General features: G+C 35.7%; 1 protein-coding gene across 3 annotated transcripts in view; it reads left to right on the top strand.

Moving 5' to 3' along the window:
• LOC144958366 (uncharacterized) overlaps positions 1 to 15,000 on the top strand; it is a 73,560-nt gene that overhangs the window by 6,429 nt on the left and 52,131 nt on the right. For all 3 annotated transcript variants that reach the window (XM_078890329.1, XM_078890327.1, XM_078890328.1), the window contains exon 3: positions 8,814 to 10,519. In XM_078890329.1, coding sequence (XP_078746455.1) covers positions 9,139 to 10,519 — 1,381 coding nt within the window. In that variant the 5' untranslated portion in view covers positions 8,814 to 9,138. The remainder of the gene's footprint in view (positions 1 to 8,813; positions 10,520 to 15,000) is intronic.

Below are 15,000 nucleotides of genomic sequence, written 5' to 3'. Positions count from 1 at the left end.
ATATGGTTATATATATATGGTTTATGGCATAAAACTAAAACTGTAAACTGGCTTAAAGGGCTTTGATTGAGCACATTTAGTGGATATTGCGCTATATAAAGGCTCTAGTAATTAATCGGTTCAATAATCTTCAAGGTTATGTGGGTTTGTTTTGTTGTTTTTTTAAATTTCGTTGTAGGAAAAGATGTCGAAGTAAAACCTATTACGGTATAAGATTATTTATTTCCTCTTTATCACTACTAAAACATAATCTAATAATTAATTAATTGATTAATTGATTAATTCAATAATTTATATTGTTCATCTATCTTTTATCTATTTATTTATCTATTTATTTATTTATCTGCTTATTTATTGTTTTATTGTTTTATTTATTAATTTCGTCTATTGGTTAGTTCTTTATCTATTCATAGATTTATTTATCTGTTTATTCATTTATTCAGTCATTTCATTATTATTTACTTTTTTTTTAATGCATTAATTTATAATATGTTTGTCATTTATTGTTTATTTAATTATCTATTTATTTTCGCTTTAATGAAAATAATTTATGAATTATTAGATTTATTTTTTTAAATCTATTTATATATTTATTTATTTATATATCTATCATTTCGTTTTTCTGTTTATTATTTTTTCTCCAATTTATTAAAAATTTATCAATTTAATATCTATTTCTTAATTATTCCTCCATTTATATCTTATTTATTTATTTTTTTCTATTTATTTATTTATCTGCTTATATATATATTTTTTTTTTAAAAATTATTTATTTATCTATTTTTTAATATTTATTTCTATGATTTTATTTATCATTTGGTTTTTCTGTTTTTATATTATATTTTTTTTTACATTATATTAATTTTAATCAAATGAATATCTATTTCTTCATTATTTATTCATTTATATCTTATTTATTTATGTATTTTATTTTATTTATTTTCATATTCATTTATCTATTTATATATTAATTTATTATTAATCTATTTATCTATTAAGATAGTTATTCTTTTAGTTTTGTATTTGATTATTTAATTATTTATTCATTAATTCATTTATCAGTTTAGCAATTTATCTGTTTATCTGTTATTTACTTTTTTAATATAATTAATTATATATCATTTTATCAATGGTGTTTTTTGTAGGTCTATATATGCATTTTACTTTCTTTTACTTAAAAAAAATATGTTTGTCATTTAATAATTGTTTCTTTTTTTCATTTATCATTATATTAATATTAATCATTTTCTTTGATTACTGCTTCTTTTTTTATGTTTTAAATCTGCTTTTTAACTCATTCATTCATTATTGTTAATTTTTTTTTAAAATCCACATTTGATTCCTCTTTCACATTGAATAAACACAATAGTTAATCAATTAATATTTTAACTCACTCAAAATTAACACCGACTATATAGTTTATCCGGGTTACTTTTACCCCATGCCTATTTATTACATTTTTATGAGACAAATTATAGGTGTAGTATCAAAGTTAATGTTTATAGTTTTTACATGTTAATGATAGTTGAATAAAACTATTTATGTACATGCTCATTTCTGATACATTTTTTTTTCTCCCAATTTTGAAAAGTAGGAAAAATCTCTCGGATTGAGTGAGACAATCATCCATCTTTAACCAAAAGCAATGAACAAAAATTAAAATAACAACTTCGAACACGAATAAAAATACAAAAGAACACGGAACGTTTCGGATTCAAAACCCACTCGGCATATTATAACAAAAAAACAACGAAATTATACAATGTTTTTATTAGGTTTTTTATTTTTTTTTTATTGGCTTAACAAGGGTTTGGAGCCCGAAACGTTTCGTGATCGGTGCATTGTTCTTTTTGGAAGTTGTTACAATATATAACGCCTTGTTCTTATAATATTATATTGTCTGTGAAAATCAAAGAATGGAGAATGGTAAAATTGTATGGAATATCATACCATTAATATGTGACGCATTGCTTTAAAGAAATAATAATAATAATAACAATAATAATGATAATAATAATAATAATAATAATAATAATAATAATAATAATAATAATAATAATAATAATAATAATAATAATAACAATACTACTACTACTACTTCTACTACTACTACTACTACTACTACTACTACTACTACTACTACTACTACTACTACTACTACTACTACTACTACTACTAACTACTATACTACTATTACTACTATTACTACTACTACTACTACTACTACTACTACTACTACTACTACTACTACTACTACTACTACTACTACTACTACTACTACTAATATAATAATAATAATAATAATAATAATAATAATATTAATAATAATAATATAATAATAATAATAATAATAATAATAATAATAATAATAATAATAATAATAATAATAATAATAATAATAATATAATAATAATAATAATAATAATACAGCACACTTAATATGTATAGCGCTAAAATCTCATGTAATATGAGCGCTAGATATAATGTTTAGTTGAACCAGATGGGAAAAAAATAAATAAATAAATAAACAAACCAAAAAAAAAAAAACCCCAAAAAACAAAACAAACAATGTTTTTAAGAGTTAAAAATAACAAGAAATGTTACATTTATTATTTTGCCACTTTAAGAAATTACATTGATTCTACTCAACACAACATATTATGAACATAACTCAAGATCATCCTTTTTTTTTTTTTACCATAAAGTCACATTTTAGCATCAAAACCGACATGTATATATATGCAGGTCTGGCATATTTTTTTCCTTGTCCAAGCCAACCCTCTTTGGGCACATTTAGTGGATATTGCGCTATATAAAAGCTCAATTTAAAAAAATTAAATTCATTATAAATAATCTCTCTCTCTTTCTCTCACTCTCTCTCTTCTCTCTTCTCTCTCTCTCTCTCTCTCTCTCTCCTCCTCTCTCTCTCTCCCTCTCTCTCTCTCTCTTCTCCTCTCTCTCTCTCTCTCTCTCCTCTCTCTCTCTCTCCTCTCTCCTCTCTTCTCTCCCTCCTCTCTCCTCTCTCTCTCTCTGTCTCACTCTCTCTCCTTTATCTCTTCTCTCCCCCCCCCCTCTCTCTCTCTCTCTCTCTCTCTCTCTCTCACTCTCTTTCTTCCTCTCCTCTCTCTCTCTCTCTCTCCTCTATCTCTTCTCTGCCCCCTCTCTCTCCCCCTCTCTGTCTCACTCTCTCTCTCTCTCTATCTCTTCTCTCCCCCTCTCTTTCTCTCTCTCTCTCTCTCTCTCTCTCTCTTTCTTTCTACTCCCTTCTCTAAATCTCTTTCCTCCCCCCCCCCTTTCATTCAAACGTTTTTAAACAACACTCAAATATAGAAGGAAAGAAATTAACGTCTCTCTGCTCATTGTTATTATAGTTTGACTGCCATTTTGTGATTAGCTCTCACTACATGATATCAATCCGACGATAAACGTATTAACTTTAAAGTTTTTGTTTGTCGGTACGTAATATCCGGCAGGAGGATGCTGTGAGTATTTTACCTAAAGGCATAGCATCAATATGTGTAACCAAAGCTGCTTACTTGATATATTCGAGAGAATCATTGTCCGAAGATGTTTTGTAAATGCCGCATTCCAGCTTTGTAGTCTTGTGGTATAACTATCGCCTTCCGACCGGTAGATCCCGGGTTCGAAACCCGCCGCTCTGAGCGGCACAAAGTTGAGTTCTTGTAAAAGGATCTTTACGGTTATGTCGTGGTCTTGTGGTATGACACTCGCTTTCGGATCGGAAGGTCCTGAGTTCGAGCCTCGCTCGGCGCATAGTTGATTCATTCGTAAAGGCTCTTTACTCACATTCTCTTACCGTACTTAGGTGTAAAATGAGTACCTGACCGTTTCCAGCGTTGTCTCTGTCATAAAATTATGTAGTATCGCCTAACAGGCGTCCTTGTCATGTCTCGTTTTTGTTTGTTTTGTTGTTTTTAAGGGTTTTACGGCGCTTGCAACACATTTAGGTTATATCAGCGCCAGTAAAAAGGAAGAAAATGGGATATTAAAGAGTTATAGAATTACAATTAAAGCACCCAAGAAACAGTAAAGACATAGGGGAACTAGGAACAAATAGGGATCAGAATGTAGATTCCAAGAGCACACCGTCAAAGTACTTAGTTTGAGATCGCCTAAAAGTCTCATCCAGACACAAGCACAGGTCCCAACTAAGAGGAATACACTCAAATCTTTACCAATTATATAATATAATTTGTAAACTAAACATAATACAATACATAACAGAGAGATAATTTACAAGGAAAAAAATATCATCTCCCAAAACTATAACTATACATTCGACTGTTTCCCTCCCAGCCAAGGAGCTCCGTATGTTGGCCAGAGACCCTTTTGTAAAAGCGCGCTGAGCATGTTAAGTGGATGTCGCTCTATAGAAAAGGTCAAATGTCTGTTTTGTTTGTTTGTTTGTTTGTTTGTTTGTTTGTTTTTTGGTTTTTACTTATATTCTCAGCCGGCTGTCAATAGCGAATAAAATTTTAATATCACCGTATAAGCTTCGTGTCTCGTGTTACATTATAAGTCGTGTTGCTGTTGGTTAGAGACTCGTTGTAAACCGCATTGAGCACATTTGGCGGATATTGCGCTATATAAAGTCTCAGGACTCAGTACCTTACGAAGCAAAAAGCAAAAAAAAAAACAAAAAAAAAACAAACAAACAACAAAACTAAAAAACAAACAAACAAACAACAAAACAAAAAACACACTCAAGAACAAAGTTATCTAAAACAGACAACGCTCAACGAGTGTAAAATTTTATTTCGGAGAGTTGTGGCCGTTCCCATACCTCAGTTGGGAGTGCTTGGGTAGCTGCGATCCGTTAAATCTTTGGGATAGACTTAGTGTCCTATCCAAAAGGTAACGAGCATTTGCTAAAGTCCGTATTACGCTATAGAAACCGGGATACTATCCGGCTCCGTGGGCCTAATGAATGGTTCTGAAGGATTTTTTCTTTTTCTTTTTCTTGCTTTTTTATTTTATTTTATTTTTTTTTTTCGAATACGACCACCTCTTTGGCTGTCTGAAAATGACAACAAACAATTGAGTGACGTCACACGCATTCATTCAATAAATAAAAAAAAAACAAAGACAGCCATTTAGAGTGACGCCTACAGTTACTTTAGTTATGTGGTCGAGTCGTATGACACTCTCTTTCTCATCGGAAGGTCCTGGGTTCGAGCCTCGCTCGATGAATAGTTGAGTCCTTGGAGAAGGCTCTTTACTCGCATTCTCTCACCGTGCTCAGGTGTAAAATGAGTACCTGAGCGTTAACAGCGTTGTCTCTGTCCGAAATTTTTTTTGTAATATCGCCTAACAGGGGTCATGTACCGTCCTAAATGCTAAATGTTGCTGTTGGTCAGGGACCCCTTGTAAAGCGCTTTGACCACGTTTAGTGGATATTGCGCTATATAAAAGTTCAATTTTAAATTTTTACTTTCATCAATATCGTTGTTATGAATATCATGAAAAAATAAACCTCCGAGCAGTTATATCGCGCAATATCCACTAAACGCACTCAAAGCGCTTTATACGGGGTTCCAAGCCAACAGCAACACGTAACAACATGTAGGACGAGAGATGACGCTTGGTAGGGAATATGCTGATCATTTTTTTCGACTGAGACAATACTGTTAACGGATAGGTACTCATTTTACACCTGAGTACGGTGAGAAATTGTGAATACATATCTTGTGAATATGCCTTATCCAAGGACTCAATTTTGCGCTTCTCAGAGGGGGTTTTGAACTCAAGACCAACTGATCCGAAGGTGAATGACATTAAAAAAAAAAATTAATTAAAATTTCCTTTATTCATTCCCATGGGGAAATTTATCTTTAGGGTCTATTCCAAGGGAAGACTGGAATAACCCAGGCACCCGCCGCAGTGCAGCGCCGCAAAGTGAGCGAGGGCGAGGTGACTTGCTCAAGGCCACACGGCGCAGTGGCTGATCGAACTCGGTACCTTTGGAGTTCGAAGCAAAGACCGTACCGCTGAGCCACGCTGTCCCCCACAAGACCATAAAGCCGTACAATAAATTTTATAGATAGTTCGAAGATGACGTCAATCAGGTCTTTGTTATTGTTTTTTTGCCATCCGCGTTTATGAGTAATGCTCACTGAACTGTATTAACCCGACTATAAACGTCAATGGATACACACAGTTTTGTGTGTTGATCCGTTCTACTTCCGGATGGCAATGTTATGAGCTTCTTAGCCAAGCGCATACCATCTACAGATAGAATGCGCGTGGCCAAGGAGTTCACAACATTGCCATCCGGAAGTATAACGGACCAACACACAAACTCTGTGTAACCATGAAGTTTTATAGTCAGGTTAATACAGTTTTGTGAGAACAACTCACAAACGCGGATGGCAAAACCAATAACAAAGGCCTGAGTGACGTCATCTGCATACTATCTATAGTCTCTCATGATGATACAGACTTTGTTTTTAAGAATTCCTGAAGTAAGGGAAGTAATAAAAAAATAGAAAGATAATAATATTATGCCGCTTTGTGGACATTTTAATCAAAGTCACATAATAAAAACGTTTTGAGATGCTTGGACACATTTTATGAATCTGTGACGACTCGAATTTTTTTTCTTTCTTTTTCTTTTTCTTTTTTTTTTTTTTTTGTGACAGAAGATAAAATTAATATTATCTTAGACTACTCTGATTGCTCCGTTGGAGTCATCTAGCCTGTGGGGCCGGAGCTAATCCCGGTTTTTATAGCGCTCGACGGAGGACATTATCAATTGGTGCTTGCTATCCTTTTGGATAGGACGCTATTGAGTACTTTCCTCCAGATCTAACAGAACCAGCTACCCCATCTCTGTTGCAATGACAGGGAGGTAAGACATTTTAAAAAAAAAAGAAAAAAATTCAACTGCGCCCGGAATCGATCTCGGTCCATTTGCATGAAAAGCGAGTGCTCTACCAACTGAGCTATCGGGACCCCCCCAATGATAAATGAAGGGAGCAGAAAAGGCCAGACAGAATTGTGACTATAGTCTGGAAGGCGAGCCATCACCGCTAGCCACTCATTTTTTACTCTGTCTGTGTCAGGGTCATGGATCAAAAGGTTTAATTCCTCCCCTGGATTACGTGTTCGGCTGCTAATCTCTCTGCACTAGGTCATCATTGGACTAGGACGGAAATAGAACCAAGATAGTACATAATATGTAGAAACAGTGTGGGGAGGGGGTTGGGGGAGGCTGAAGGGTCGGTGTAGGGGAGGGGAGGGGATGTAGGGTGGGGGGGGGTGTATGGGAGGGGGAGAGTTGGGGGGGGGGGAGGTTGTAGGGGAGGGGGGGGGGGTGGATAGATTAGAACAGTCAGTGTTTTGGTTGATACAATTACAGTAGTGAGGAGGGGGTAGGGGGGGGGGGGGGGGGGGGTCGATGATACATAGAAATACAGACAGTCAGACATAGACAGATTCCGATAGATAGAGAAATAGGGATAGATAGATATGTAGTTGGATAGATAGAGATAGATGTTTAGTTATATAGACAGATAGATAGGTAGAAAAACAGGTAGATGGATATGTAGAAAGATAGACATAGATAGTTGAATAGATAGATAGATAGATATTTAGATATATAGATAGATAGATAGATAGATATATAGATAGATAGATAGATAGATAGATAGACAGATAGATAGATATATAGATAGTCAGATAGATAGATAGATAAATAGATAATAGATAGTTAGATAGATAGATAGATAGATAGATAATAAGAGATAGATAGATAGAGAGATAGATAGATTAGATAGATAGATGATAGATAGATAGATAATAGATAGATAGATGATAGATAGATAGATAGAGATAGATAGATAGATAGATAGATAGATAGATAGAATAGATGTTTGATAAGATAGATATGTATGAATCGTGTTTGATACAATAGGACGAAAGTGATTCGACATTGTAGATAGGACGAATTTTATTTTTTATTACACAGTTTGACAGTTACAATATGTTTCAGGCCCAATTAGCCATCGTCAGGACTGTGTGTTACATGAGTTGTCTGTTGTTGTTTGTTGAAGTGGTTCTGGTTTATAGTTGATTAACAAGAACTTCCGGCGATGTGGACACGTATCATACATCTCATTTTTCGTGTTGAGTGTGGCTTCATGAGGCTGTTTGATTATAGTATATTTCTCTTCCACGCATAAGCTACATTGTTTTGATGTTGGTGTGTATCCTGTTGCTTTAGATAAAATTTTCCATGAAATGTTGTGGTCTAGTTTGTTGTCTTTTAATTTCCAAATACGTTCGCTGAGTTTTGTGGATGTTTTTTTTTTGTTAGTGTTTCTAAATGCTGAGGTGTGGAGGTTGTATCTTGTTTTGAAATTATTTATTATTATAATATTTTATAAATTTTAATATATATTATTATTATAGTATCTATAACACCATTAAATTTTTAGTGACTTGAAAAAATACAATTGACCGCCAACAAAATCTCGCTCCAATATGACCAGAAGTGCGCGCTAAAAGACAACACGACCCCAAAGTCAAGACCATATAAAATTCAAAGTAAAAAAATAATAAAAAATAAAAAAAAAAATTAATTAATTAAAATTTTTTTAAAATTTATTTATCTATTCATTAACTTATTTATTTATTTATTTGTTATTAATTTATTTTTTATCTATTTATTTAATTATTTTATTTATCTATTAATTCATTTATTTGTTTAATAATCTGGGGTCATTACATATCAAACTTATTAACTTATAAATGTTTAAATTAATTTTGTTTTGTTTCCCGTCTTTATTTTCCAGATGAGAAGTCATAGAGTCAATCAATCGAAGACAAACGAAACTAGATAAAGTACATGAACATTTTTCTAATGTAGTCGGTGTGCTTTTCTTCAAATCCCTCTTCAAATTACCTCCGTGGATTAAGAAAAAATATATATATAATCATATTCGAGTTTAAGATCACAGGAATCCAAAATTTCTGAGAAAAAAAAATTGTGTCTGAAATCCGAAGACGTTGCTGATCAAAAACAAGAAGTGAGAAATAACAAAATAATAAAACTCTTCCAAAACGGCTTGTCCGGAAATTCCCCATCCCAGCCAATATCACTACGCGGATAGGCTGGAGATGAAGATGAGTTCTTACTACCCCAATATCATTCCACACCCGGGAAATATTTCCCCGCATGACATGACAAGCCCTGCTGGGCATCATGGTCACTGCATCAACGGGGTTAGTGGAGGAGGAGGAGGTGGAGGAGGAGGAGGTGTTGGAGGAGGTCTTTCACAAGGAGTTATTGTAGGGGATGGGGTGGTCATAGGTGCTGCTGTATCTAGGGGTGGTTGTGGCGGTGGAGGGGGTGGTGGAGGAGGAGGAGGTTCCAGTTCCGGCAGCGGAGGGATATCCGGTGACGACGAAGGTGGTGGCGGGGGACCGCTTGGCATGGACCCCTCTTCAATATATTCAGAACAGTCGTCGAAATACGACAACCTTTACAATCCTCTAGCCGGTTCTGGGATGGGTCCTGTTGCAGGAGCAATGCCTCACGGGCACAATCCAGCTCTACACGGGATGTGCTATGAACCCTACGGGAACCCACCTTATATGAGATATGCATATGATACGCGAGTTGAAGGCAGGACGACGCACACCCCGGAAGTGAATGTGAACGTTAGTATAAAACATTTAGAACACCATCACCATCATCATCAACAGCAACATGAACACCAACAGCAACAACATCAACATCCTCATCATGCACATCAGCAGCAGCAACAACAGCAGCAACAAATAAACGCTACCCATCCTTCCTCCCAGCACCTCCCTCACTCCCAGAACACGATCTCAAATGCCAACATCTCACAAAACTTACGAGCTCAACAACAACAACAACAACAAAAACAGCAACAACAACATCATCCCCAATCTCAAATCCATCATGATTCAGACTCAGAACAACAACAGCAACAACAGCAACATCATCAGCAACATCAACATCAACAACATCTCAATCATAACAACCAACATCAACAACAGCTATCCCAATCCTCTCAAATCCAACAGCACGTCCAAGCGCAACACCAAACTCCAAATGAAAACCAGCTTCAAATCCAACTCCAACTTCAACAACAGCAGCAACAGCAGCAGCAACAACAACAACAACAGCAACTTTCTCACCATCCACAACAACAACAGCAACCCCCACCCCCCTTGACATCCATCACACCTCCGATGGCTCACCAATACTCCCCCTATCCACCCCCAACTATAACCAACTGCAGCCCTGACCTCTACTACGACTCCAGACCCATGGACTGCAAGAGCGCCATGGCCAATGATATCTGCAGTTCTCCACACATGAATCCATACTATTATCCACAACAAGCCATGCCTGATCCAAGCGTGTCACCCAATGGATTCAATCCAGCTATCCACAATCCAGGCTGTGTCACGGGTATGCCCTCATCCAACATGCAAGTCTACCCTTGGATGCGTCAAGCTAATGGAGGTGAGTTGTTCTATAGTCCTTAAAGTTTGTTCCGATCATACGAAGTCAGTTGGAAAACAATGGTGATCTGTTTTGGGCATTGAAACACGTTCTCAGTTATCAAAGCCCAAAATAGTTTTCCAATTTTTAGAAGTCCAGGTTTGGGATGAGAATTGTTTTGGGATGATTTTACCTTAATAATAATGATACATGGTTTTTATATAGCGCCTTAACCCGTATATCAACACGCTCAAAGCGCTTAACAGTAACGTGGCTACTTTCACTCAAACATACAATAATGATGATGATGATGATGATAATAATAATAATAATAATAATAATAATAAATAATAATAATAATAATAATAATGATAATAATAGTAATAATAATAATAATAATAATAATAATAATAATAAAAATAATAATAATAATAATAATAATAATAATAATAATAATAATAATTAATAATAATAATAATAATAATGGTACTTTATTGCATCCCAAAAAGGAAATGTTTTGTACAGCAACTACCACTCAAACATGCAATATGAAACAAAGCAATATAATTCTACAGTGTTTTAAGATGTTTTTAAAAGAAATCTTCATCGTTACTGTCTCTGATATATCTTGGAAGGGAGTTCTTTTTTTTTCCTTACCTTTATGTTTTGTCTACCCCTGTTTCATACACAAAATAAAGAAAGAAAGAAAGAGAGAGAGAGAGAGAGAGAGAGAGAGAGAGAGAGAGAGAGAGAGAGAGAGAGAGAGAGAGAGAGGGGGGGAGGAGGGAAAGAAAAGAAAAAGAAAAAGAAAAAGAAAAAGAAAGACCGCCCTATACAAATTGGTGCAGGTTATGTGTGAGTATTTTATGAAGGTTCTTCAAGAAAGCACCAAAATGGCTGACTAGCTACTACTACAATTGTTGTTACTATATGTGACCCATCGTCTCAAAACGGTATTATGTCGGAACGAACCAGATGCTGAAAAGCTGAATTTAATTTTAAACTGGTCAAAAAAATAAATTGTTGGCATTCGCACACTAAAATATGGTGTCCATTCTCCTCGATAAATCATACAAACTCAACACAAGTCTGATATGTCTGGCTATAGATTGCATTTTCAACATCTGAACCAACCCGACTTAATACCATTTTGAGGCGAAAGGTCACATATATCGCTACATTATCTATAGATAGAATGCGCTTGGCCAAGGAGTTCACAACATTGCCATCCGGGAAGTTAACGCAAACAAAATCTGTGTAACCATGAATTTTATAGTCTGGTAATACAGTTTAGGAAACAACTCAAACGGGATGCAAACAATAACAAGGCTATGCGTCATCTGCATACTATCTATATCGATTTTGCACAACCTTCAAAAGTGAACATGAATTGTTCAGATTGTTTTGAAAGAGAAAATTCAAACTGCCACACACAGTATTTATGCATGGGCGTACGGTCTTAATTAAAAGCTAGTCACCGGGTCCGCTCGAAGCCATCGTTAACTTATAGCCTGACACTAGAACCCACTAGGACTTACAGTTTGACGTCATTTTCTAGGTTTTTGCGCCGTCTAGTGAGTTGTCGTTAGTAGAGCTCAAGGAAACAAGTGATTTCATTGGTTGAACTATTGAATACAACTCACGATTTGTTTTCTTTTGTGGCCAAAGACTTGTCTTTTGACGTCATCTTTAGGTCAGTGTCGGGCTATAACTTAACGATGGCTACGGTCAGCTTCTATTCCCTCTCGTGGAAAACGACGGTAGGGGCTGCCTGAGGCCTGTGATCGTGATAATACTAACGAAAGAGTGAAAATGGAAGAGGCTTCGTATGGGAACAATACAGACATTGGACGTTTCGGGTACAAACCCTTCGTCAGCACAACAATACACAAATTAACGTGGAAAACAAGTAAAATAAAATGCGAAATAAAACTTAAAAACAAAAAAAAAAAAAAAAAAAAACAAAAAAACAGTAACTGCTGTAATGTACTGGTTTTAATTGGTTTTCAACTGAAGAACGTACGGTGTTAGTATCTAATTTTCTTCTTTTTTTTTAAGCTATTATATTAATTTTTGCTCAGTACATTTGACAGTCTCATTTAAAAAATTATACATATCATTTATTGACTATGAATTAGTACAAGAGTTTTTCTGCCCCGAAACCAAAAAGTAGTCCTTCGGACTCAAAGGGCATTTGGTACCGAAGTTTATCCTGGTTTCTATAACGTTAACCGAACAAAAGCAATTGCCCGATACCCTTTGGATAGGACGCTAGTCTATTGCAAGGTCCTTTCCGCCAGATCTATTAGACACACCTACACAAACACTCTGCTTAGTGGGCATGGGGATCGTGAAAAAATAATTTCGATTTCACTAGGGATCTGTCTCTCTAAAATTTTAAAATTGAGCTTTTATATAGCGCAATATCCACTAAATGTGCTCAAAGCGACTTACAAGGGGTCCCTGACCAACAGGACCATGTAACATGTATATCGAAACATGACAGCTGTTAGGCGATATTACAATTTTTTATCTGACAGAGACAACGCTGTCAACGGCCAGGTACTCATTTTACACTTGAGTACGGTGAGAGAATGTGAGTAAAGAGCCTTTTCCGAGGACTCAACTATGCACCGAGCGAGGCTCGAACCCAGGACTCTTCCGATCCGAAAGCAAGTATCATACCACAAGACCACATAGCCGCACGTTGTCGCGGCCCCTTTGCTTGTAGAGCGAGAGCTCGACCAGCTGAGCTGTCCGGACCACAGACTACTAAGAGAGTCCTGTATTATCTATGGTCCGGACCTCCTATTCCAAAAATGGAATGAGAAAAAAAAAAAAGCGTTTTGCCAATTTATGCTTACGGTAGGCGGCTGGACTATTGGACCGAGAGTAATGAGTTATTTATGGCGACTGCATTAAGACAAACACGTATTCTAATTAATTGGCCGATCAATGGATGACCCCAGATAGGGGTCAAGTTGAAATTGTAGTCACCGCTGTGGAAAACGGTAGGGGGGTACGTATTAAAATTATTTTTTTAAAATGATCCTCGTCCTGAAAAAAAACAAAAAAAACAAAAAAACCCCCACAAAAAAAACAAAAAAAAAACAAAAAAAAAAAAAACACACACACAAAAAAACCCAACAAATCTCGCATACCTGGGACTTCGCAAAGAATTTTTGCCAGGATGAAAGTCGTTTTTTTTTTAATCGATCGATATAGAATTCAATAGTCTGACGTCACGTCCGCCCAGCAACGAGCAGCTTGGTTCTAAACCAAGAAAATCGGTACTTTTATTCTTCATGCTGGCTAAAACTTTTTTCACAAGTTATGTGATCAGAATGTATACAAGTCAAAACATGATCAGATTTATAATGTTTTTCTCCTCTGATTACACTTTTATGCTCGTCGGAGAAGTGTTTCATAAGGACGTCCGCCATTGTTCCGATAGTTTAGAACCAGTTACTAAGTTCCTATGTGTCATTACGAGTGAAGTGACGTCATGGCTGTTGAATCCTATTGTTAAAGGACAGGTTTTCTGGGCAAAGTTATAAATACGTGTTTTGGGGATTTTGTTGTTCTTTTTTCAGATCATCGAGGACGAAATCAAATTTTTTATGATTAGATTTACCACTGTAAATACATAAGGGGCTTAACTGTCGTAAATTCTATGACAGAAAGTTATGGATGAAATTTGGTCCAAAAGCTATTGATAGAATGAAGTTGGCATCACTCATGTCTTTGTTATTGTTTTTTGCCACCCGCGTTTATGAGTAGTTCTCACTAAACTGTATTAATCAGACTATAAACGTTCAAAGTTACACATAGTTTTGTGAGTTGGTCCGTTATACTTCCGGATGGCAATGTTGTGAGTTTCTTTGCCAAGAGCACAGCATATATAGGTATCAGACGACCAAAATTTACTTCTTAGAAATGACGAGGACGAGGTTATTGCTGGGATGTAATAAAAGTGCGCCCCCCTCATACACACACGCACACACACACACACACACACATATAATCACACACAAAATGACACACTAACCGTGACCATAATTTGATATCGACAAAAACAAAAAAAATACACACAAAACAAAATAACACACCAGCTATTTTTCACACCTGCAATAGATAGAATGCGCTTGGCCAAGGAGTTCACAACATTGCCATCCGGAAGTATAACGGACCAACACACAAACTCTGTGTAACCATGAACTTTTATAGTCTGGTTAATACAGTTTAGTGAGAACAACTCACAAACGCGGATGGCAAAAACAATAACAAAGGCCTGAGTGACGTCATCTGCATAGTATCTATAGCACGCCTCTATCCAAGGAGACTTAGCTCTGACACACACACACTGTGTCACGTGATGTGTCATGGATACTAAGTCAGTCACTATATTATTATGTCACTCAGGATGTGTCACTAATGTGTCAGGTCGGTTTTCAGTCCATTTTTGTCAGGTTAGTTGTCTCCCCCCCCCCCCCCCCCCCCCT

The sequence above is a fragment of the Berghia stephanieae genome, chromosome 12 (assembly GCF_034508935.2).
Source record: "Berghia stephanieae isolate SIO BIC M18660-M18661 chromosome 12, UCSD_Bste_1.3, whole genome shotgun sequence".
Taxonomy (NCBI): Eukaryota; Metazoa; Mollusca; class Gastropoda; order Nudibranchia; family Aeolidiidae; genus Berghia; species Berghia stephanieae.
This window is presented reverse-complemented; position numbering and strand designations above follow the sequence as displayed.